The following is a 22,292-nucleotide window of genomic DNA, read 5'->3' on the forward strand; positions in this document are numbered from 1 at the left end:
AAGAGAGAGCTTGTCTCAATAACAAAACAAAACAAAAAAGAAGTAAAGGTTTTATTTGTGGGAAACCAGAGACATTAAAAGATCAATAGAAAGCTGGGCTTTGGTGGCTTTGGTGTCTATAATTTTAGCAACTCAGGAGGGTGAGATCTGAGGATTGTGGTTTAAAGCCAGCCTGAGCAGGAAAGTAGTGAGACTCTTATCTCCAATTCACCAGTAAAATGTGTGAAGTGGGGGTGTGGATCAAGTGGTAGAAAACCAGCCTTGAGTGGAAAAAGCCCAGGGGACAGTGCCCAGATCTTGAGTTCAAGCCCCAGTACCAGCACACACACGAAAGAAAGAAAGAGAGAGAGAGAGAGAAAGAAAGAAAGGAAGAAAGAAGAAAGAGAGAGAGAGAGAGAGGGAGAGAGAGGGAGGGAGAGAGGGAGGGAAAGAAAGAGAGAGAAAAGAAAAAAGGAAGGAAGGAAGGAAGGAAAGAAGGAAGGAAGGAAAGAAATAGGATTTAAGTACCTTTTGAATAAGCAATGGCAATATGTCATGAACTGAGTTGTATGATTTTCTAAACTGAGACCACCACCAACCAAAATCTCAGAATTAAAGGATGTGAGAACTTCTGAAATAAAAGAACAAAGTAAGTAAACCATTACAATGACTACAAAAAGAAGATGACTTTAAAACCTCCAGAGAGGAAAAGGTAGGATCAGTCCTTATTCAAAGGCTCTCCTGTGAGATCAGCATGCCAAATTTCTCCACAGTGAAAAGTGAGCATCAAAAGTGGGCTGATTTTATATGACAGCAGAAAAACTATTTTCAACAATGCTTTTACATTCAACCAAACTGTAAGTCAAATGTGAGACTAGACAATTTCAGAACTCAAAAGACTCAAAACATATAGTTCTTCCTTTCTTAGCAAGATGCTATGTGTACTGCAGCAAAACAAAGCAGTATGAAATAATCAAGGAGAAAAAGGCAGGCCTTGGTCAGAATCTACCCATAATTGATTTACTCTTTAAGAGACTTATCAAATCGATATTGGGCCTGATGGTAGTGATGTACAATGGAATAACCACTACAGAAAACAATATGGGAGTTCCTCAAAATTTTTCTTAATTTTATTATTTTATTTTGTTTTGTGCCAGTACTGAGGTTTGAACTCAAGGCCTAGCACTCTCACTTGGCTTTTTTACTCACAGATATTGTTCTACTACTTGAATCATGCCTCTACTTCTGAGTTTTTGCTGGTTAATTGAAGATAAAGAGTCTCTTGGATTTGTCTGCCCAGACTTTTTAAAAATTTTTTGTTGGTCTTGGGGCTTGAACTCTGGGCTTGGGCGTTGTCCCTCAGCTCTTTAGCTCAAGGCAAGTGCTCTACCACTTGAGCCACAGCACCACTTCTGGTTTTCTAGTGGTTTATTGGAGATAAGACTTTCCTGCCAGGGCTGGCTTTGAACTGAGATCCTTAGATCTCAGCCTCCTAAGTAGCTAGGATTACAGGTGAGAGCCACTGGCACCCCACCCACACTGCTTTTGAACTGAGATCCTCAGACCCCAGCCCCTTGAGCAGCTAGGATTACAGGAATAAGTCACTGATACCCAGCCTTAATTTTATTTTTAAGTTAACATATATTTGTATCACAAGGGGACTTCATTGTGATATTTTCATACCTACTCAAAAAATTGAAAAGTAGAATTGTTACATGTTCCAGCAATTCTATTCCTGGTTATCTACTCAAAAGAACTAAAAGCATGACAAACGTGTATGTGTATGTGAGTATGTGTTATAAACTGAGTTGTATAATTTTCCACTCTGCATTTATGATCAACAACAACAAAAATATCCAGGATGTCTTCCAGTGGCTCATGCCTGTAAATCCTAACTACTCAGGAAGCTGAGATCTGAGGATTACAATTCAAAGATATCTCAGGCAGCAAAGTCCCTGAGATTTTTAACTCCAATTAAGTGTCAAAAGTCCTGAAATGAAGCTGTGGCTTAAATAATAGAGCATTAGCCTTGAACAGAAAAGCTCGGGGACAGTGTCCAGGCCCTGAGTCCAAGGCTTTAGGACTAACACATTCTCTCTCTCTCTCTCTCTCTCTCCAGGAATGAAGAATGTGAGAATCTCTGAAGTAAAAGTACAATTTGATTAGGTAGGTTAGACAACCAGTGGCCACTGAAACTAGAAGGCTACAGTGTGCTTCCAAAGCACTCACCTCCCCTTGGCCTGGGCTGGCTGCACAGCTCAGGCTCAGGCTGCTGGCCTGGTGCTCCTTCAGGACGCGTTCCTACACTCTTGGGAGTTTGCTTGTTTGGGTGAGGCTCCGGCCCTTCCCAAGAGACAGAGTGCAACCCATTAGAGCTTTCCAAAGGGAAGGAAGGAGAGGGCTTGACATCCAAGAGGAAGCTTTCTTGTAGGGTTTGCATGGTGGCCTTCTTGCTTTTCCTCTTCTGATTGTCTGGGGTCCTGTTATCCTCTCCCAGCCTGGACTGGTTACTCTCCAGGTGTCTGGTCAGCTGGAGGAGCTGATCCATGTCCTTGCTGAATTCGAGGAGAGTGCCCTCAGAGACGCTTCCGGCAGGGCCCTTAGTGACATCGCTGGGAGCTTTCTTCAACAGCAGATGCTCAGAGCGGTGGAGATGTTCTGAGTCCTCTCTTAGCCCTGGCTCGGGTACCATTGACAGGGAGAAGTAAGAGTAGTCCACTGCTATGTATGTCATCATGAAGTTGACAGTGACGATAGGTGCCAGAACATTCACCTGACCCACAAGGACAAAGGCCAAGGTCACCACGCTGGTCAGGCAGATGGCTGCTACAGGTGTTTTATTTGGCCCTCTCTGCAGAAACAAAAGTAATGTGAAGGACTAGGAGGTTTCAGGAGGAATATTCTGAAATTTAAGAATGTTTATGATAGAAAACTAAACTTATAATGAATGGCTCAGTCATTTTTCCCTATGTGTTGGTTGTTCATCTGAACACTTGAGATGATGGTGTCCAGCACACAGGTCATGTAAGAGAGCTGGAGTGCACCTAGCAAGCTAATACAGCATGATACATGAGACCCTCCTAAAAGACCACATATGGTGACCGTATTTAGAACTATCAACATGGGCACCTCTGGAGAGCTTTGACTTCCCCAATAGTTTTTCCTTTTGTCTTTGACTGTGTCTGCATACCAGCCTTGAAAGTCAAATAGATGCAGAGTTGATTCCATACCTGACACACCTACAGAATGGTAGAGCCTGGAAGACATTGCAAAATCACTGGTGGCTGGAGGGGAGAGGTAAGGTTCTAATAATAAATTTGCACATCTGCCAGGTGCTTGTGGCTCATGCCTGTAATCCTAGCTTCTCAGGAGGCTGAGATCTGAGTTCAAAGCCAGCCTGGGCAGGAAAATCCTGAGTATCCACAGTGCAAAGTTCCATTCCTAATAGGCTCCCAAATCTGACACTCTGTGAGTTTTTGTCTTTGTGATATGACTTTGCAAGTCATATCAATGTATGACAAGTGGAAAAATCCCACACCGTGAAACTTTTCTCATGTGTGAAATTATGGAGAACATTGCATGAAATTACCTTCAGGCTAATTTAAATAAGGTTGTATGTGAAACATAAATGAATTTCATGTTCATACTTGGGTCCCATCCCCAGGATATCTCATTATGTATAAGAAAATAATCCAAAAGCCAAATGTGAGACACTTCGGGTCCAAGTATTTAAGATAAGGGATATTCAGTCAGTGTTTAAAGTTCAGAAACTGGCAAGCTTTTGTTTTAAGACATGCAGAGATAGGTACTAAGGAATGGGTAGTACACTATGGCCCCTGGGCCAAATACAAGTGCTTTTATGTGTCATGAGCTAAGAATGGTTTTACATTTTTAAGCAACTGGGGATCAAAAGAAGAATTTTTGATGACTCCTGAGAATTACATGGTGTTTACATTTGGATTCATGAATAAAGCATTGGGTGTTGCCAGTGACTACTTCTGAGTTACAATAGCAGAGCCCAGTAGTGGTGGAGATCACAGGCCTGCAATCCCTAAGTATGTACTACCAGATGCTTTCCAGAAAGTCTGCAAATCCCTGAGAAAACCTCTAAAGCTGAAGCAGCAAGATTGTGATCTCTGGACCTGTGGGAGGGAGAGGAAAGGTTCTTTGGGGAAGAACTAGGGAATGGTGTATAGGGTCACACAGGGTTCCTGGGTGGAGGCTCCAAGTATGTATGTTCACTCAGTTATTCTGAAAAACCTTGGTTTTTATGCCCTTTTCCATATATTGAATAATCTCATATTTTAAAGTTTCTTTTCCTCCACTTAAAAAAAATGTGCTAATAAAATTTAATTCTAGCCAAGCACTGGTAGCTTGTGCCTATAAATCTTAGCTACTCAGGAAGCTGAGATTTGAGGATCATGGTTCATACATAGTCTGCTCAGTGCCAGCCAGTGAGCAAAAGTGTCAGATTAAGAATTTGAATCCTGGTCTTGGCCAAAAAAAAAAAAAAAAAAGCCTTAAGGGAACAATGGTTCCTAAAGTTAAAAGGCAAATGACAAGCTAGGAGAAATATTTATAATAATACAAGGAGTTAATTTTCCTAATCATTCCAGCAATTGAAAAGACAACGATTATTAATCACAGGAAAAAAAATACAAATAATCTTACACAGAGTAAAAGATATTAAACTAAGTTTGCAATGAAAGGAATGCAAAGCTGATTATGTAAGCGCATGCCTGTAATCCTTTCATATGAGAGGGGGAGACTCCGAAGTTAAGGCTAGACTAGGCTATACAACGAGATCTTTGTCTCAAAAAATAAAATGATACTTTTTTTTTGGTTGGTCGTGGGGCCTGAACTCTGGGCTAGGCGCTGTCCCTCAGCTCTTCAGCTCAAGGCTAGCACTCTACCATCTACCACTTGAGCCACAGCACCATTTCCAGCTTTTTCTGCTCTAGTGGTGTTGAGGAATCGAACCCAGAGCCTTATGCATACAAGGCAAGCACTCTACCACTGAGCCACCTTCCCAGCCCCACTGATTTTTTTTGTTTTGTTTTGTTTGGTCATGGGGCTTGCTTGAACTCTGGGCCTGGGTGCTGTCCCTCAACTCTTCAGCTCAAGGTGAGTACTCTACCGCATGAGCCACAGAACCACTTCCGGTTTTCCAGTGGTTTATTGGAGATAAGAGTCTCATGGACTTTCCTGCCCGGGCTGGCTTTGAACTGTGATCTTCAGATTTCAGCCTCCTGAGTAGCTAGGATTACAGGCATGAGCCACCAGTGCCTGGTCCCACTGATACTTTTTAAAAATCTCAGTAACTTGAGGTGGCATTTCTCACTACATGCTGGACAAAAAAGTTACATTTGATAATGAGCTGTGAACAGGCTCCTTTATAACACTGTTATGCCAAAGTATTTACCAGTAAGAATGTGAAAGGGTTCCACATGTCCTGTATCTAAAGACTAACAGTTACAAACCAAGCTTATAATCTGTTAAACCAAACCTTACCTCCAGACAAAAAAAATCTTACACATCTATAAAGCAGGACCTTTTCACCTGAGTCTAAGAGGAGTTCTGTCTACAGAAAATCAGGTACTTTGATATACTGTAGAAGTACAAGTGATCACAATCCATGAGAAGAGGTGAAAGATCTATTCATGTGTGTGTTCACACACGTGCATGTACTCTCGGCAGTACTGAGACCTCATGATCTCACTTTACTTTTTCACTGTAGACTGGCACTCTTATCACTAGAGCCATACCTCCACCTCTGGCTTTTTACTTTGTTAATTGGAGATGAGTCTCTGCCCAGCCTGCTTCAAATTCTCAGCCTCAGTTCTCAACCTCTTGAATTGCTAGGATTAGGCACCCAACAATTTATTTAATTTTTTATTTAATTCTGGGTTTTGAGATTAAACACAGTGTCTTTTGAATGCTAAGTGAATGCTCTTCTACTGAGCTATACTTCAGCCCTTTAAAAAATTGTATTTTGAAACTGGCACCCCTTTTCCAAACCAGTTTCAACAAGCTTCATCATTTCCCTTTCACACAGGTACATAAAGTATTTTGGTCATAACCATGACCTTTACCCTCCCTGTTTGACCTCCTCCCTCCTACTAGTACCCATATACCAGGCAGGTTTACATTCCTGTCCTTCATTATTTTTTTTTTTTAGTGTATGCTGATTGTTCAAAGGAGTTTCACTGTGGTGTTATACTTAAGCACGTATTTGATCAGACTGACACCCTCCCTTTCCTCACCCCTGGCTTTCAGTGAACTTTATTTGCTATCTTCATTTCACAGCTGCATTGTATCTCAGTATTGTTGATCCTCTGACACTCTTGAAAGAGACATCGAATTCTCTGTGTATTTCTCTATTGTCATTCCCTGGATTTTAGGAATGTTTCCTTTGATTTTTGTCCCAGCCATGACACAACCCAGCTATTCAGTGCCAGTTAAGTCTCACTGAGGTGCTAGTTCACACGGAGCCTGGAGCCAGAGTGGGGAAAACCATTAAATAGCACCCTGCCAGGCACAGTGAGCCTAGAGGGGAAGTTAGAGCTGGGAGGGCCAGAGAGTCTTTACTCTATGATAAACTCAGATGATCCTGAATATGTCTTTGTTAAAGGATGGAGCTCTCCATTTCACTGTTGCTCAGGGTCCAAAACACTCCCATTCCGAAGCTAGCTTCATCTAATCCCTCAGCCCCCCACCCCAACCCCTGGCCTAAGCTAGTCAAGGGATGGAGGGGCTACAAAAAAATCACCTCTGTACTTCCCTTTGTCCTATATCCAGAGTGCTGGACCAGAGGCTTTAATCAGAAAGGATCTTAGGTTTCTAAATAGATGGATGATAGATAGATAGATAGATAGATAGATAGATACTTGGTCACTCACCCCTTGCCCCAGACCGGCAAGTGCAGGAATCACTTTCTCCTGGGCAATGCACTGCAGGATCCGGGGGGCCCCATAGAGTCCCCCCATACAGGAGGCCAGGGATGAGATGTACAAGCCCAAAAGGAACAGGAAGCCCACCAAGGATACCTATGTGAAAAAGCAGATTCATCATTGCTATAGCCTGAACCCTAACTGTTCCTCAGATCCTCATGTGTTAAAGGTTTGGTCCCAAGGGATGCTTTATTGGGGTGAGACCTTTAGGAGCTGGAATCTAGGGGGAGGTCTTCAGGTTATTGGGGATGTGGCTTCAATGGGGATTATAGGATTTCCCACCCATTCTCTCTCTTTCTTTTGCTTCCTGGGGGACATAATAGAGCAATTTTGCTCTACCATACTTCTAGTCATTTCCCTTTGGCATCCCTATGGGATGCAAATGATTCTACCCAATTGTGGACTGAAATCCCTAAAGCTTTAAGCCAAAAGAAAACCTTACTCTATAAATTAATTGCCTTGGGAAGTTTATTGTAGTGATTGAAGGCTGATAACACAATTACTCAATAATCAACCTTGTTTTTTGTTTTATCTGTCATGGGGCTTGAACTCAGAGCCTGGGTGCTGTCACTGAGCCCTTTTGCTCAAGGCTAGTACTCTACCACAGTGCCACTTCCAGCCTTTGAGTAGCTAATTGGAGATAAAGAGTCTCACAGGGACTTTTTCTGCCTGGGCTGGCCTTGATCCACGCTCTTCAGATCTCAACTTCCTGAGTAGCTAGGGTTACAGGTGTGAGCTACCATGCAAGGCCAACCTTGTTTTCTTTATTTTTGTTTGTTGGTTTAGACAGGGTCTGAATATAACCCTAGCTAGCCTAAAATTTGAGATCATCCCACTTCGGTCCTTTGTGTGCTGAGATTACGGGTCTGCACCCCTTTTCCTAGTAAGACCATGTTTCTAACCCTTTCTACTCTCCTAGTACCCACTCACCCATACCCCACATATTTATATATGACCTCCTTTAGAATACACTCTGGACAAGATTTACTATTCCCTCCTCCATGTCATTCCACTATTTAGGTTAGTCCACTACCACGTCTTCTTTGGTCTACATAGCAGTTTTGTTTTGTTTTGGTTTTTTGTCTGTCATGGGTTTGAACTCTGGGCCTAGGCACTGTCCCTCAGCTCTTCAGCACAAGGCTAGCACTCTACCACTTGAGCCACGGTACCACTTCCAGCTTTTTCTGCTTATGTGGTGCTGAGGAATCAAACCCAGGGCCTCATGCTTGCAGGCACGCAGTCTACCACTGAGCCACCTTCCCAGCCCCATAGCAGTTCTTAAATTGAACTGACACCAGACTTATTTACGGGGCTTCTCAAGACAGCTTTCTGGGTCCTACCCTTAGCATTTTGGATTCAGCAGATTTGTGGAAGGGCTGAGAAAGTGGATCTTCAGCAAGCTCCTAGGTGAGGCCAAGGGGCTAGGAACCCACCGGGAACCATCAGCCAACCTCAATGCCAAGTGGCATCCTGAATCCATGCACCTTCCTCCATCACATCCTAGGCCCCTGCCAGAATGATGGCTCTAAACTCTGATCCCAGTGTCCAGGCTACAAGCACACTTACAGCTCCCTTAGGTCTGATACACAGACCTGCTGGAACTCTTTGTCTAAACTCTTTAATCTATTCATTGTCTATTCAGTTCCTAATTGGAAATCAAAACTCAGCATGATGCCGGGTGCCTGTAATTCTAGCTACTCGGGAGGCTGAGATCTGAGGATCACAGTTCAAAGTTAGCCTGGGCAGGAAAAGTCAGTCAGACTCTTATCTCCAATAAACCACTCAGAAAATCGAAAGTGTTGCTGTGGCTCAAGTAGTAGAGTGCTAGCCTTTAGCTGAAGAGCTGAGGGATAGCGCCCAGACCCAGAGTTCAAGTCCAACTACTGACCAAAAAAAAAAAAAAAGACTCACCATGAACCTTATCTCTGCCATGACACCACCCTTGATCACCCTCGAACCTATGGTGTCCCCAGCACCCCCACCTGAAGTTAGGATAATACTGATCACACTGTTCCTCTATCAACTTGCAGGTTTAATTTCAGCAAGTATTTAGAGTTCTTGGTACCCACTACAGATATAAATGACAAATGAACAGATGAATGAGTGAAGAGAATCTGTGACCCATTTGACTCCCAGGCACCACAGACAGAATAAGAGAGGGCAGAACCATTCTTCCTGGGTGTCAACCTGCCAAGGATCCATGCTGCTCTCTATGCAGCTCCTGCAGGCTGAGCCAGAGCTCACCCCTCCCCATGGGGAAGCCTGTCTGTGTTCCCCATTATTGGTACCACACTGTAGGCACAGTGGCCAGAATTGTGTGTTCCAAGCACTCATTTGCCCAACTATAACAGACAGGTTAGAGGAAACTTTCAGCTTTGTCAATCATGCCCTTCCTGATGGAGGTTCTCCTCGCTCATTTTCTTTTGATTTGTCTCCTCAGCAATGCATCAGATCTATGTCAAACATGCACGGAACACAAGCCCCTAGCTAGATCTTCTTCCTGGCTCATGAATGATCACTAGAATAATTTGACTGTATCTGTCAGGATCACTGTTCAGAAAATATCTCTCCAAAAAAGAAAGAAAGAAAGAAAGAGAAAGAAAGAAGGAAAGAAGGAAGGAGGAAAGAAAGAAAGAAAGAAAGAAAGAAAGAAAGAAAGAAAGAAAGAAAGAAAGAAAGAAAGAAAGAAAGAAAGAAAGAAAGAAAGAAAGAAAGAAAGCAAGCAAGCAAGCAAGCAAGCACACAAGGCCAGGCATCACAGAGACAGCAATAAAGCACGCAGACGTGCTCCCAGGCCTCCCAAGACCCCAGTCATTTCCTCATTTGAATCATACTGAAAACTTGCTAACTAGGCTAGTGGAGGGAAAAGTGAGAATTTATCTGAGCAGACATGTGTCAACAGTTCTCAAAAATAAAAAAAAAAATGAGATGGTATTGTACACTTGTGGTAGATAGCTATCTCCCCAACATTTTATATGGTGCAAACTAGACTACTTGCTTTCCCCCCCAAGTAATTATTAATGAAAACAAATATATACATATACACACATATGTATATATGTATATATATATATATATATATATATATGTATATATCTTGCTCATGGTATTTTTTTTCGGCATCTAATTTGAGTACACGGAGGAACTCCATCACCATGGGCTACTTCCTTTTTCTTTTCTTCCCTCTCTGCCCCCTTCCCTCCTTGTCAGTCATGGGGCTTGAACTCAGGGCCTGGAAGCTGTCCTTGAGCTTTTCTGCTCAAGAGTAGCACTCTACCACTTTGAGCCACAGCTCTCCTTCCAGTTTTTTGGTGCTTAGCTGGAGATAAAAGTCTCATGGACTTTTCTTCCCAGGCTAGTTTAGAACTGCAGTCCTCAGATCTCAGCCTCCTAAATTGCTGGGATTACAGGTGTGAGCCACCTGTGCCCAGATTGCTTCCTTCTCTTGAAGGGCTTGCTCAGCAAATACTGGCAAGGGACTGGTTCTCATCTAATTCCTGTGGTCCCTGGATATTGCTGGGGAAGGACATCCCCAACCCTCCCAAGCCCAGGAGTATGAATGAGGCAATGCCTCAATACTTCCCAACCTCCCCATTCACATTTCCACAGAGACATGTTTTTGTTTTTCCCAACACCCTCCTTACACCACTGAGCAGCCAGCACCTTAGCGTTCTGTCAGCTTCTACTTCTCAATGGAAAAAGAAGCAAAGACTACTTTGCCTCCTGAGAGGCAGCCCTGTGCCCCTGACACTGTGCTAGGCTGGTGGCAGGAGCCAAGCAGAGGAGTGGGAGCTCTCGGACCTCTGCCCTGTCTGTCCCTCCCCATGCACAGCTGCATTGTGGGCTTTCAAAGTCCCTCTCAGATGCATGAAATCACCACGATGAAGTCCGGGAAGGACTAGCACATACTCCTGGGGATTTCCCAATTTTAACAGAGACACTTTAGGGATGTTTGTTTCCTTTCCTTTGTTTTATCCTGCTAGTTTGCATGTCCCGGGGCTCCTGAGATACTCAGTCTTTTGGATTAGTAATAAAGATCCATTTATTCCCTAGTCTGTGTACAAGTTTATTTTGAGACAATATTTGACCTATTTAATTCTTACTAAAACTGTTCTTTATGTAATTACTCTATCACTAAATAATATTAGCATCTTCTACTTTTCTAGTCAATGAAACAGGGCAGATCTGACACAAGGGAATGTGTCCCTCAAATAAATGTCTCTATCTGTCAGAGTATCTTCATAAGAAGTGAACAGAAGTGGTAAGTTTTAAAAGCACCTACTATGTGTCAGATAGGCTACCCCAGAGTCACTGCAACAGGGTAAAGATAACATTAGTAAGATTGAAACACAGAAAAAGCTCTACTGAGGTAAGGATAAAAAATAAGAAGAAACTTCTGGGAGAAACTATGGGTTGGGAACCAAACAAAAATAGGCGAGTGAAGGTTCAGGAAATATAACAAGAAACAGATTAACTGACCAGGTGCGGATCTATGGAATGGAATCCAAGGCGGCTAGCAATGAAAAGGAGACAGAGAGTGGAGACAGGAGAAGGGAGAGAAGAAAAACAGTGTTGAGGAGCTTATGCGAATCAGCATATGAAGAGCAGGATGGAGGCTGCCTGGCTTCTGTGAAGGTCATGGTAAAGGTCATGGCACCCAAACAGATGTAGCCTTGCTTCTTCTGGGCCCAAGAAAGCTCAGAGATGGGCTAAGCAGTGAACCTGAACTAAGTGGTTTATTAAAATCATACAGGGGCTATGCGTGCGGCTTAGTGGTAGAGTGCTTGCCTACCATGCATGAGACTCTGGGCTCTATGTGCACAAACACACACACACACATACACTTACACACTGAGTTAGGGATACACCTCAGTGGTAGAATGCTTGTCTAGTATGTACAAGGCCTGAATTCAATTTTAAGCGCTGAAAAACTGTTAAACCACATTTAGGTGGTAGCTTCCTTTGCCTCTTCCAGCTCTAGAGGCTGTAGTTCTATAAGTCAAGTCAGGCATGCCTAGCCCAATTGACTGCCTGCATCTGCAGTTGAGTCAGACCCCAAGAGGAACATTCAGGAGGAGGAATGGAGATTTGGTCAGAGGGAAAGATCCTGGTGGCCCTTGGCAGAATAGCCAGTGGGGCAGCAGAACAGCAGGGTGTGATGATTTTTTGATCCAGCTCTATCCATGTACTTATCAGTAAGCTTACTACTGAGAACCCAGAACTGGCACATTTTTTCTTTCTAGGCCTTATAGTCATTTATTCCAGAAAATAGTCACTCATCCTTTCCACAACCTCTCTATCTACCCTTCACTTGAGTGTGTGCATAATTATGTCAGTTCCCACAGGTTATGGCTAGAGAATGCTAGTTTAGAGAATGCTCCCCAGTGGCCAGGTCTGTCTGGGACAGGTGGCATTCTGAAGAAGGCTCCCTCTGTCTGTATTTATATTACTCAGTGTGGGATTTCTCCCCACAAAAGCTCTAATGTCCTACTTCTGGAGATGTTTTTACCCTTGGCTATCATGGCCTTCCTTGATACAAAGCTGCCTGCCCTCCCACACTGAGTTTTCCTTGCAAAGAAGAAGGGAGAGGGAAGAGGAGCCTCCTCATGAGGGATAAGCTGTCTTTTTTCTTTTTCTTTTTTGTTTATCTATATCAGAGTCTCTAACAGTTGAAAGGAGCCACTAGACAGGTGCAGCTATAAAGTGGGAGGAACTAGCCAGCACAAGGCACAGATGAATAGTAAGCAGTCCTCCTTGTGACGTGATTCTTCAAGATCCTTCTTTATCCTTCTCACTCCCGCTGCCCCCTGCGGCCTTCCATTCCTCTCAGGCAGCCCTCAGAGAAAAGGACCTTGGGAAAGAACCTCACGGTGCGTGCATGTGTGTAGATGGACACAACAGGTACAGATTCTTTTCCTGAAAGCAGCTGGACCTCACTGCCTAAGGGAGCTGGGGCACGGGTTTCAGCTTTCTCCCTCCTGAGAACAAATGTCACCTTTACCTGGTGTCTACACACCCTAAAAAGAAACCTGTGCTTGTGTGGATGCCAAGCCCCAACTTGTGTGTAAAAAGTCTCCTGCACCAGCCTGCTCTAATCTTGGTGACAAGCAGCAAGGCAGATTTGCAGGCATCAGCACAAGAGCAAATAAATGATACTCTTTTCCAAACAGATCAACAGCAGTCCTCAGGAGTTATAGCAAGAAAAATGCCCTAACCCACCAAAGTTCTAAGAAAAGGATGGGCCTCTCAGGGCCCGCTTTTCCTCTGGGAACTTGAAAGAAGTTAGGGATTTGGGGTGGAGGGAGGGGGGCATTTTCAGAAAAAAGTCCAGAAATTTTGTTCTTTTGGGTTCAAGTGATGCCAAATAAATGTCCTTGATGCCACATGACCTCCATTCTGCAAAGGCAGCTCAGAAACATAAGGAATACTCCAATCTCCTGGCATCATGCATTGCCCTGAGTAGTATAAATACAGAGTCACTGGGATTCATGGGAAAGCTGGCTCTGCCTCTCCTTCTCCCACTGTCCCGCCCCTTCTCTGCCCCATCAACCTCTTCCCCATTCCTCACTTGCTTCTTGTGAGCAGCGGACACTGCACTTTCTGTTCATGGTAGAGGAAGCAGCCACGAAGAGCTGTGGAAGTAGGAACTCAAGGTGACCAGATTCTTCTGCCTCTGCCCTGATTTCCCATGGGAAGGGGTGTCGCTGTCACCTAGCACTTGCATTTGTGTGCCTTTCTGGATATATGCCCTGTTTCTAGTGATCCATAAGCTGAAGCTGTACGTTTTCTATATTTCTGCCAGCCCCGCTCCCTTACCCCCAAACTTCAGTCCTGGACTCGGGACGACACGGACTCTAGACAAGACCGCAAGGGGAGAGGCGGCCATTTGTTAGTGGGAAGGAATAAATGACCTTGGCAGATGGAGCCTTTGGGGTAGCACAGGACAGGGATACCCACCTTTTGGGCTATGAGGAAGTCAGAGCGAAGGGCCTCACGGGTGCAGGTGGCACCAAGCAAGAAGGTGAAGATGATGTAGAGAAACCACCTGCAGGGCTCAACAGAGATCAGAGCTGCTACCCCAGCCCTGTCCTACTCAGCCTTGGGTTTCCTATGGGACCCTGTCTCAAAATGAAATCGGAAGGCCAACCACAAACCCTTTCCAGCAGCCTAGGAGGGTACTTTTTGTATTATTTATCTATGTTTTTTGTTTCTTAGGTTAAGGAAGAAAAATACACAAAGGGGAAGTGGGAGGCCCATTTGGCCTCTAAGTTGCCAAGACTCAGGCCACGGTGGCCTACAGCCTCACACCAGCAGGACTACTTCATCTTCCGGGGCTTCAGAGACCTACTGGACTCTGAATCACAGCTCACAGAGGGAAGCCAAGTGGGAAAAGGCAGAGCAGTGGCCTGGCTGTGTCCCCAAGCTGCCCGGTAACCATGAGTAAGTCACATGGTTCTGAGGGTTCCCCATTCCCATCTGGGCAGTGACAGGATGGGCCAAATGGACCCCCTGGATTCGAACCTTGATCTGTCTGACTGCAAAACTCTTCACCTCCATGCTGCCAGTGATCCTGGAAACTCACTGGTTAATAAAACAAAAATCCCCAAGTTCAAAAGAAGGATGAAGAAAGCACAGGGACTGGGTGGGAGGCTGAGGGGAAAAAGGAAAGAAAGGCCTGGGCCTGCGATGTGCACTCATGGCCCTCCTCCCCTTCTTCCTAGTAGCATTCCCAGGCAAGGAGTGTGAAAGGGCAATGTCTGAACCCACCAGACGTGAATTTTCCAGCCCACCGAGTATTAAAAGGAGGATCAGAATGTGAAATAGATTGGTCACAGTCGGGCTCTCTTGGAACAATAGGGGCAATCCTCGCTTTTGCCTGGGGTTTTTTCTCTCCACTCTCCAGCGCCCGTTGATTGCCTTGGCGGGGAACTCACGAGATGCCAACAGCTGCTAGGGAGCCCAGGGGGATGCTGGCAGCAGGCTCCCTGAGGTCACCTCCCATGTTGAAGCCGGCCATGACTCCTGGAAGACACCCAGATGGGGACAGAGTGAGGCAAGATACGCTGTCAATCACCAGGGCCACCATTGCTTGCCTGCCGGCCCTCTTCAGGAAGCTATACCACAGTAGGCCCTCCCATCCCAACTCTGAAAATAGACCTGGCAGCTGGGGAGATAGCTGCATGACGCTGAAAGGGACCTTTGTGGGTTGGGTAAAGCTTTAACAACTATAAAAGCATCTTATCACCCAGTGCAAAGAATTCAGGGTGAGGGGAATGACAAGCCACACAAAGGTCCCAATAAGGCCTGTAGAGCTCTGCTTGCTGGACTGGGACAAAATGCTGGAATGATTCAGCATCAGCAAGAAGCCGGCACCTTCTGCTCAGCAGATTCCCTGGTCTCTGTTGCCTACTGATTACACTGGGGTTCAAGGGTCCTTAGGGCCAGGTGCCATCCAAAGCCAGGATCAGGGACAATGTTCAGGGTTCCTGAGCTAACAAAACTCTAAAAGGCAATCCAGTTGCTATCAACACTGTGCCACAATCTCCTTTTCACTATCACCTCTAGTCCCCAAGAGCACTACTGAAAATGAATGTAGCCATCTTGGTGAGGGACTAGCAGCAAGGCTGGTGGGGAGAGATAGAGCCCTCTCTTCCCTACACACCCAAGTGAAGGAGGAGGTGCTCTGAGGTGGAATGAGGTCCCTGCCCACAGAAGTTCTGGCCATCAATGCCATTGGCCATGGAGCTAGAAAAGGGGGCCAGGTTATTTCCCTATTTTATAGAAAAGTTCTCAAAAGGCCTTATTAAAGCCAGTAGTCCTGCAATCAGTAAGTGGCAAAGCTAGGATTCAAGCCTGGTCTGCCTGAACTCGGATAATTCTGTTAAGGGAGGTGAAAGAGAAAGAAGTAAACCTTTAGTACCACAAAGTTACAGTCTGACTGCTTAAATGATGGAACAAGACTAGGGCCTGCAGTGATCCCACCACTAGGATTTTATTCAAAGTTAACACTTAAGATCTGGGTAGAGACTTAGGCCAACATGTTTGTAAGTACCTGCTTAGAGTAGTGAAAATTACAAATGACTTAATATCATTTTTTTTAAAAAGGAGGCTTGGCGGGCTAGGAAGGTGGCTCAGTGGTAGAGTGCTTGCCTTGCATGCATGAAGCCCTGGGTTCGATTCCTCAGCACCACATAAGCAGAAAATAAAAAAAAAGCTGGAAGTGGCACTGTGGGTCAAGTGGTAGAGCACTAGCCTTGAGCTGAAGAGCTGAGGGACAGTGCCCAGGCCCAGAGTTCAGGCCCCACGACCAGACCAAAAAAAAAAAAAAAGGAGGCTTGGCTATGTACATGATGATATGTCATTCAATAAACAGCAGATCTCAAATATTGCCAGGGAATTGCTGTGACAAGGGAAGATATTCAAAGTCATTGTTTAGTTTTAGGAATTCTATTAGAAAATAGAACATATGGTACGATCCCACTGTTTCAAAAAAAAAACCCAACAACTCTGAAAGCAAATAAAGAAGAGCTAGAACATATTCTAAAATGTTAACAATGTTATTTCTAGGTGATAGAAGAACAGATCTGTTTTTATTACTTGATTATTTTCTGCAATAATCATTTTGGAATGTAAGAAAATAATATTTTTCTAAGTTCTTTGTTAGCAAGGCACTGGTCTATAGTTCATGATTCAGTAGGCTAAGATCTGGAGGGTCAAAGTTCAAGGCTAGCAAGAGAAAAAGAAATCTGTAAGACTCCATGTACAAAATAACCAGCCAGAAGCTGACTGGGAAGTATAGCCCAATGGATCAAGTGGTACAGTGCCAACCTAGTGAGCTGGAGGCCCTGAGTTCAAACCACAGTGACACAAAAACAAACAATTCATTTGACTATGTGACCTAAATGCCATAATAAGCACATAGGCATCACAGTAAAGGAGGAATTCTAGCTCACTACTTTTTTTTTTTCAGGGAACAACCTTAAAGTTTATTGGTTTTAATGTCTGAAATGGATTTACAGAAATAGAGAAGCAGAACAGGAATATTATTTACCTTGACCATGTTAAAAGTCAGCCCACAATTAACTGATATTCGGAAGTTAAAAGAAGAAAAAGAAAAAAATAAAATCTTCATCATAGTAATGTGGAAAACAAAAATATAATCTTTCTCTTCCAAAGATTTAATGGATGTAATGTTACAAGCTTCAGTTAGTCCAATAAGAAAACTTGAAAGGGGCTGAGAAGGTGGCTCAGTGGTAGAGTGCTTGCCTTGCATGCATGAGGCCCTGGGTTCGATTCCTCAGTACCACATAAGCAGAAAAAGACAGAAGTGGTGCTGTGGCTCAAGTGGGAGAGCACTCACCTTGAGCTGAAGAGCTGAGGCCCAGAGTTCAGGCCTCACAATGGACCAAAAAACAAAAAAGAAAACTTGAAAGACAATTCAAGAAATGTCTTTTTTCTTTTTGTCAGTCATGGGGCTTGAACTCTGGGCCTGGCTAGCTCAAGGCTAGTGCTCTACCACTTGAGCAACAGCACCACTTTCAGTTTTCTAGTGGTTTATTGGAGATAAGATTCCCACAGGCTTGCCTGCCCGGGCTGGCTTTGAACCTCAGTCCTCAGATCTCAGCCTCCTGAGTAGCTAGGATTACAGACATGAGCCACTGGTGCCCAGCAAGAAATGTCTTTTGATCTAGCCATTAAATTTGTTGAGGAAATCATTAGCAAATATTTATATACCAGTTACAACAAAAAGTTGAGTTTTGCTGGGCACCAGTGGCTCACGCCTGTAATCCTAGCTACTAGGGATGCTGAGGATCATGCTTCATGATCACCAGAAAGTCTGAGAGACTCTCATCTCCAATAAACTACTCAGAAAAAGCCAGAAGTAGTGCTGTGACAAGTGGTAAAGCACTAGCCTGAACACAGATAAGCTCAGGTACAGAGCCCAGGCCTTGTGTTCAAACTCCAGGACTGGGGAATGGGGGGTGGGAAGGAGGGAGTTGAGTTTCTAAGTGTTTACTAAGAAGAGCATAGAAATTTCTAATAATCTGGAATGGGTTGTTGGTCTTCAGCATTTCAAAGACTGTTGACTTGAAACCATGAGACAGTATTTGAGAAGAAAGTACAGTGGGTGTGTGGGTGAATAACTATGTTCCCTTAAAGTTGAACATTTTTCATGGGATTCGCTCCACTCACCTACTGATAATCAACTTTCTATAGCTTTCCTGCTATTGCCCTAAAAACTGAAATATAAAAGATTATGTATTCCCAGTACCAGAATTTTTCTGAAATGTTTGAAATATAAAAGGATTATGTATTCCCAGTACCAGAAGAAAAATGATTATGAACATTTAAATTGAAGACAGTGGCAGGTGGTGCCAATTGCTCATGCCTGTAATCCTAGTTACTCAGGAGGCTGAGATCTGAGGATGATGGCTTGAAGCCAGCCCAGGAAGAAAACTCAGTGAGGCTACCTCCAATTAATCACACACACACACACACACACACACACACACAGACACACACACACACACACACACACACACACACACACCTGGAAATGGAGCTGTGGCTCAATGGTAGAGTACTACTACCCTTGAGTGAAAAAGTTGATCCTGAATTAAAGCCCCAGTACTGGCACAACAGAAATAATAAAATAAAATAGGACAGTGACTGAAGCAGTCCTAGTTAAACATATTTTACACATTAAAAAACAACTAAAAAATGCATCAATGGTACTCACTAGACACTATGTTGAAAATGAACTATACAACTTATGGGTGGAGGGCTGGGAATGTGGCTTAGTGGTAGAGTGCTTACATGGAGCCTTGGGTTCAATTCCTCAGCACCACATAAACAGGAAAAAAAAAAAAGCTGGAAGTGGCACTGTGGCTCAAGTGGTAGAGTGTTGGTCTTGAGCAAAAAGAAGCTTGGTGATAGTGCTCAGTCCCAGAGTTCAAGCCCCAGGAGTGGCAAAATAAATAAATAACTTGTGGATGGGGACAGGAGGGAAACACTGGGAGACAGTGAGAGGAGTGACATTGTCCAAAAAGAAATGTATTGTTTACCTGACTTACACACCTGTAACCCCTCTGTACATCACCTTTATAATAACAATAAAAAATAAGAACTTTATCTTGACATTAGTACTGAGAACAATAGTAGAAAGGGCTGGGAGGGGAGGGCAGGCTAGAGTCAGCTTGGTACTAGGTCTTTGCACTTACCACATGTTCTGTATGTTCCCCATGTTACTATCCATCTATGCTTTGCAAGATGTTCTGAGCCACTGGGGCTCAGAAATGCGGTAAAACTCATATGAGAATTCTTGTATCGTTTCTTACAACTGCGCGTACATTGTGCATTCAAAACAACAACATAATTTGTTGCTTCTCTCAAAGTGTGAGATTCTGAATCCATCACAAACACCCTTGCATTTCCCCACACCTTGCTCCCAGGACTCTTGCTGGCTTTCTGGGACAGTGGGAGGAGAATGGACCATCTCCCCACAGAGCAGCTTCAGGACTGAGGAAGAGACACAAAACAGATGGTCAGAATTGGACCGGAAAGACCACAGACAAGGACCTGGGAACAACCCTTGCTCCAGAGAGAAGGCTGAGGGGTAAGGCCTAGGGAGCCAGCATAGACACCTGTGTTTCTGCTGGCAAAGCATGCATTTGGTGGGCAGGCTTGCACATCCTGGCTGCCACTTACAGATTTTTATCCTTGTATTTCTGCACAATTCTTAGGCAGATGTTCTCTACTTGCTGGGAGTTAATTATAAATGTCTTGCTTGGCAGCTAGATCTAGAGAAATTATTTTGATTCAGTGTGTTTTTTTTGCCCATTGTTGTCAACTGTTACAGAAGATTCTTCGTTGTCAAATGTTACAGAAGATTCTTCGCTTTCTTTCTGCTTCCAGTGCAATTTGAAAATGTCATTGTTAATGTCAGAGCTTGATCTATACTTGGTACAGTAGTACAGATTCCATATCCAAATGTCTTATAAATATTATAATTTTTAATGTCCCACAACTGAAGGTTGAGAAAGCTTTGATTAAATAAGATTGCCAGACAAATGAAGAGAAGAGGTGAGAATGTACTAAAAAACTCAATGTATATCCTACAAAATTAAGAAAAGTGAGGGCAAATAAGGGTTGGGAGGGGTGGATAAGAATGTTGAAAAGGGTAACAATGGTAAAGACACATTGTATTTATGAACTTCTTTGTACTATTACGTAAAGATAATAATAAAAATAAAAATAAACACAAAACAAAAAGGTTCTCCAGATGCTGGTGGCTCATGTTTGTAATCCTTGCTACTCAGGAGACTGAGACCTATGGACTGCAGTTTGAAGCCAACCCAGACAAGGAAATCTGTGAGACTCTTATCTCCAATTAAATTACAGAAAAAGCTGGAAATGGTGCTGTGGCTCCAGGGGTAGAAAGCTAGCCTTGAGCAAAAGGAGCTTAGGAACAGCACCCATAGTTCAAGACTCAGGACTGGCCAAAAAAAAAAAAAAGGTTCAAGAAGGCTACAAGAGGGGAAATAAGCAACCCCCTAATCTGTAGTTTGAAGGCCAGCAGCATCAGCACTGCTTGGGAGCTTGTCAGAAATGCAGAGTCCTAGGTCCCACTTATGAGTCAGAATCTGCATTTGGTGACAAGCTCTGTAACTCTGCAGGGAAAGGGTGGGGAGCTCTGAAGGGCTGTGCCACACAAGGATTTGGCTATTGAACTTCAGACTTCAAATTGGTAGAATCCTGAGTCTGTCACTTACTCATTTTGTAAAGTTGGCTATGTAACACTTCCAAGCCTCAGTTTCTCAACTGCAAATGATGAATAATATTAGTTCATGGGATTATTGTAGACAATTATGATTGGCTTCAATATCTTTAATGCTATCACATCAAAGCAATGTTTGTAGCATTTCTTTGCTTTATTCATTGTTTTGTTTCAGTCTTTGTTGAAAAGGTAAAGTGCCTAATAAATGATAAATACTAACCAAACTTTGAAACAAAAAAATAAAAGATTGCCAGGTTTTTCCTACCAAATTTACTAGTATCTACAATATATTAACAAGAGAAATACAGCACAGTTTACTAAAACTTATTTGACAATGAGCACTATTTTTTCCAGAGGGACTGGGGACTGGGCCTTATTATGCTTGCTAGTCAGACACTCTACTACAGGGCTACACCTCCAGCCCTTTTGGGGACTGATTATTGTAGGTCATTCTTCCATGCATAGGTTCCTATATACAGGTAAGAGCCACCAGAATCTAGTGACATGAACAATTTTTGTTTTGTTTTGCTTTTTGGTGCTGGTCCTGAGGCTTGAACTCAGGGCCTGGGCACTGTCTCTGAGATTTTGTGCTTAAAACTAGTGCTCTACCTTTTGAGCCAAAGCTCCACTTTTGGAGTTTTGGGTGGTTAATTGGAGTCTCCATACTTTCCTGCCCAGGCTGGCTTCAAATTGAGACCCTCAGGTCTCAACCTCTTGAATAGCTAAGATTACAGGTGTGAGCCACTGGAGCCCAGCATTTTAAAATTTTGTTTGCTTTTGTTTCTTTAATGAACACTTTTTAATGGAGCCTGAAACCTGCCTGTCCAGACCCCACCTCTTCCCCACACTGGCTTACTGGCTGATCTCCTTAGCCACTGCTATAGAAATCTTCCTCTCTGGTTCTTGGTGGAGGCAGACTGGTCAGTCCTCCATTTCCTTGTAGGGATTCTGCTGGGAGAATCAGTATCAAATAGTGGCACTTTCAAATGCCAGGACTCCAGCAAGGTTTGCTGGCTTCTGGTTGGGGTGCCTCAGACACCAAGTGTCAGGTATCCTCTCCAATGAGCTCAGGGACAACGCCTAAGCCAAGTTCAAGCCCCACGACCAACAACAACAACAACAACAAAAAGATTATGAGCGTGAAATTAGAATCAGGGCTTAGAAGGTGCTCCCACAAGTGGGGGCTTGAAGTCTAGACTTCATTAGCTTCCTGGCAGATGTTATGTTGGAATATGACCTAGTGTGTTGGAAATTTAAATCCAAATCAAAACCTCATGTTAATGGTATTCAGAGGTAGAGTATGTGAGAAATAATTAAAAATAGCTGAAGTCACTAGGCTGAGTACCCATGATGATGGCATTAGTGACTTTACAAGAACTGAGAGCTGGGACATGGCTCAGGGAAGAGAACTTGCCTGTCATCAACAAGGCTTTGGGTTTGGTCCCCAATACCATACGCGCACGCATGCACACACACACACACACACACACACACACACACACACACACACACGTGTGCACAAACAACCCCAACTGCCTAGCTAGGCATGGTGGTGGTGGCCTATAATCTCAGTGCTCAAGAGTTAA

At 43.8% G+C, this 22,292-nt stretch overlaps 1 protein-coding gene across 1 annotated transcript in view; it reads right to left on the reverse strand.

Moving 5' to 3' along the window:
* Positions 1-22,292, reverse strand: part of Slc12a8 (solute carrier family 12 member 8) — a 125,026-nt gene that overhangs the window by 24,206 nt on the left and 78,528 nt on the right. Inside the window, exons 6-9 of the mRNA XM_042668725.1 lie at positions 14,864-14,951; positions 13,887-13,974; positions 6,879-7,025; positions 2,209-2,830 (exon numbers count right to left, since the gene is read on the reverse strand). Coding sequence (XP_042524659.1) covers positions 2,209-2,830; positions 6,879-7,025; positions 13,887-13,974; positions 14,864-14,951 — 945 coding nt within the window. The remainder of the gene's footprint in view (positions 1-2,208; positions 2,831-6,878; positions 7,026-13,886; positions 13,975-14,863; positions 14,952-22,292) is intronic.

Source organism: Dipodomys spectabilis, unplaced genomic scaffold, assembly GCF_019054845.1.
Source record: "Dipodomys spectabilis isolate Male_0828 unplaced genomic scaffold, ASM1905484v1 ptg000017l, whole genome shotgun sequence".
Lineage (NCBI taxonomy): Eukaryota > Metazoa > Chordata > Mammalia > Rodentia > Heteromyidae > Dipodomys > Dipodomys spectabilis.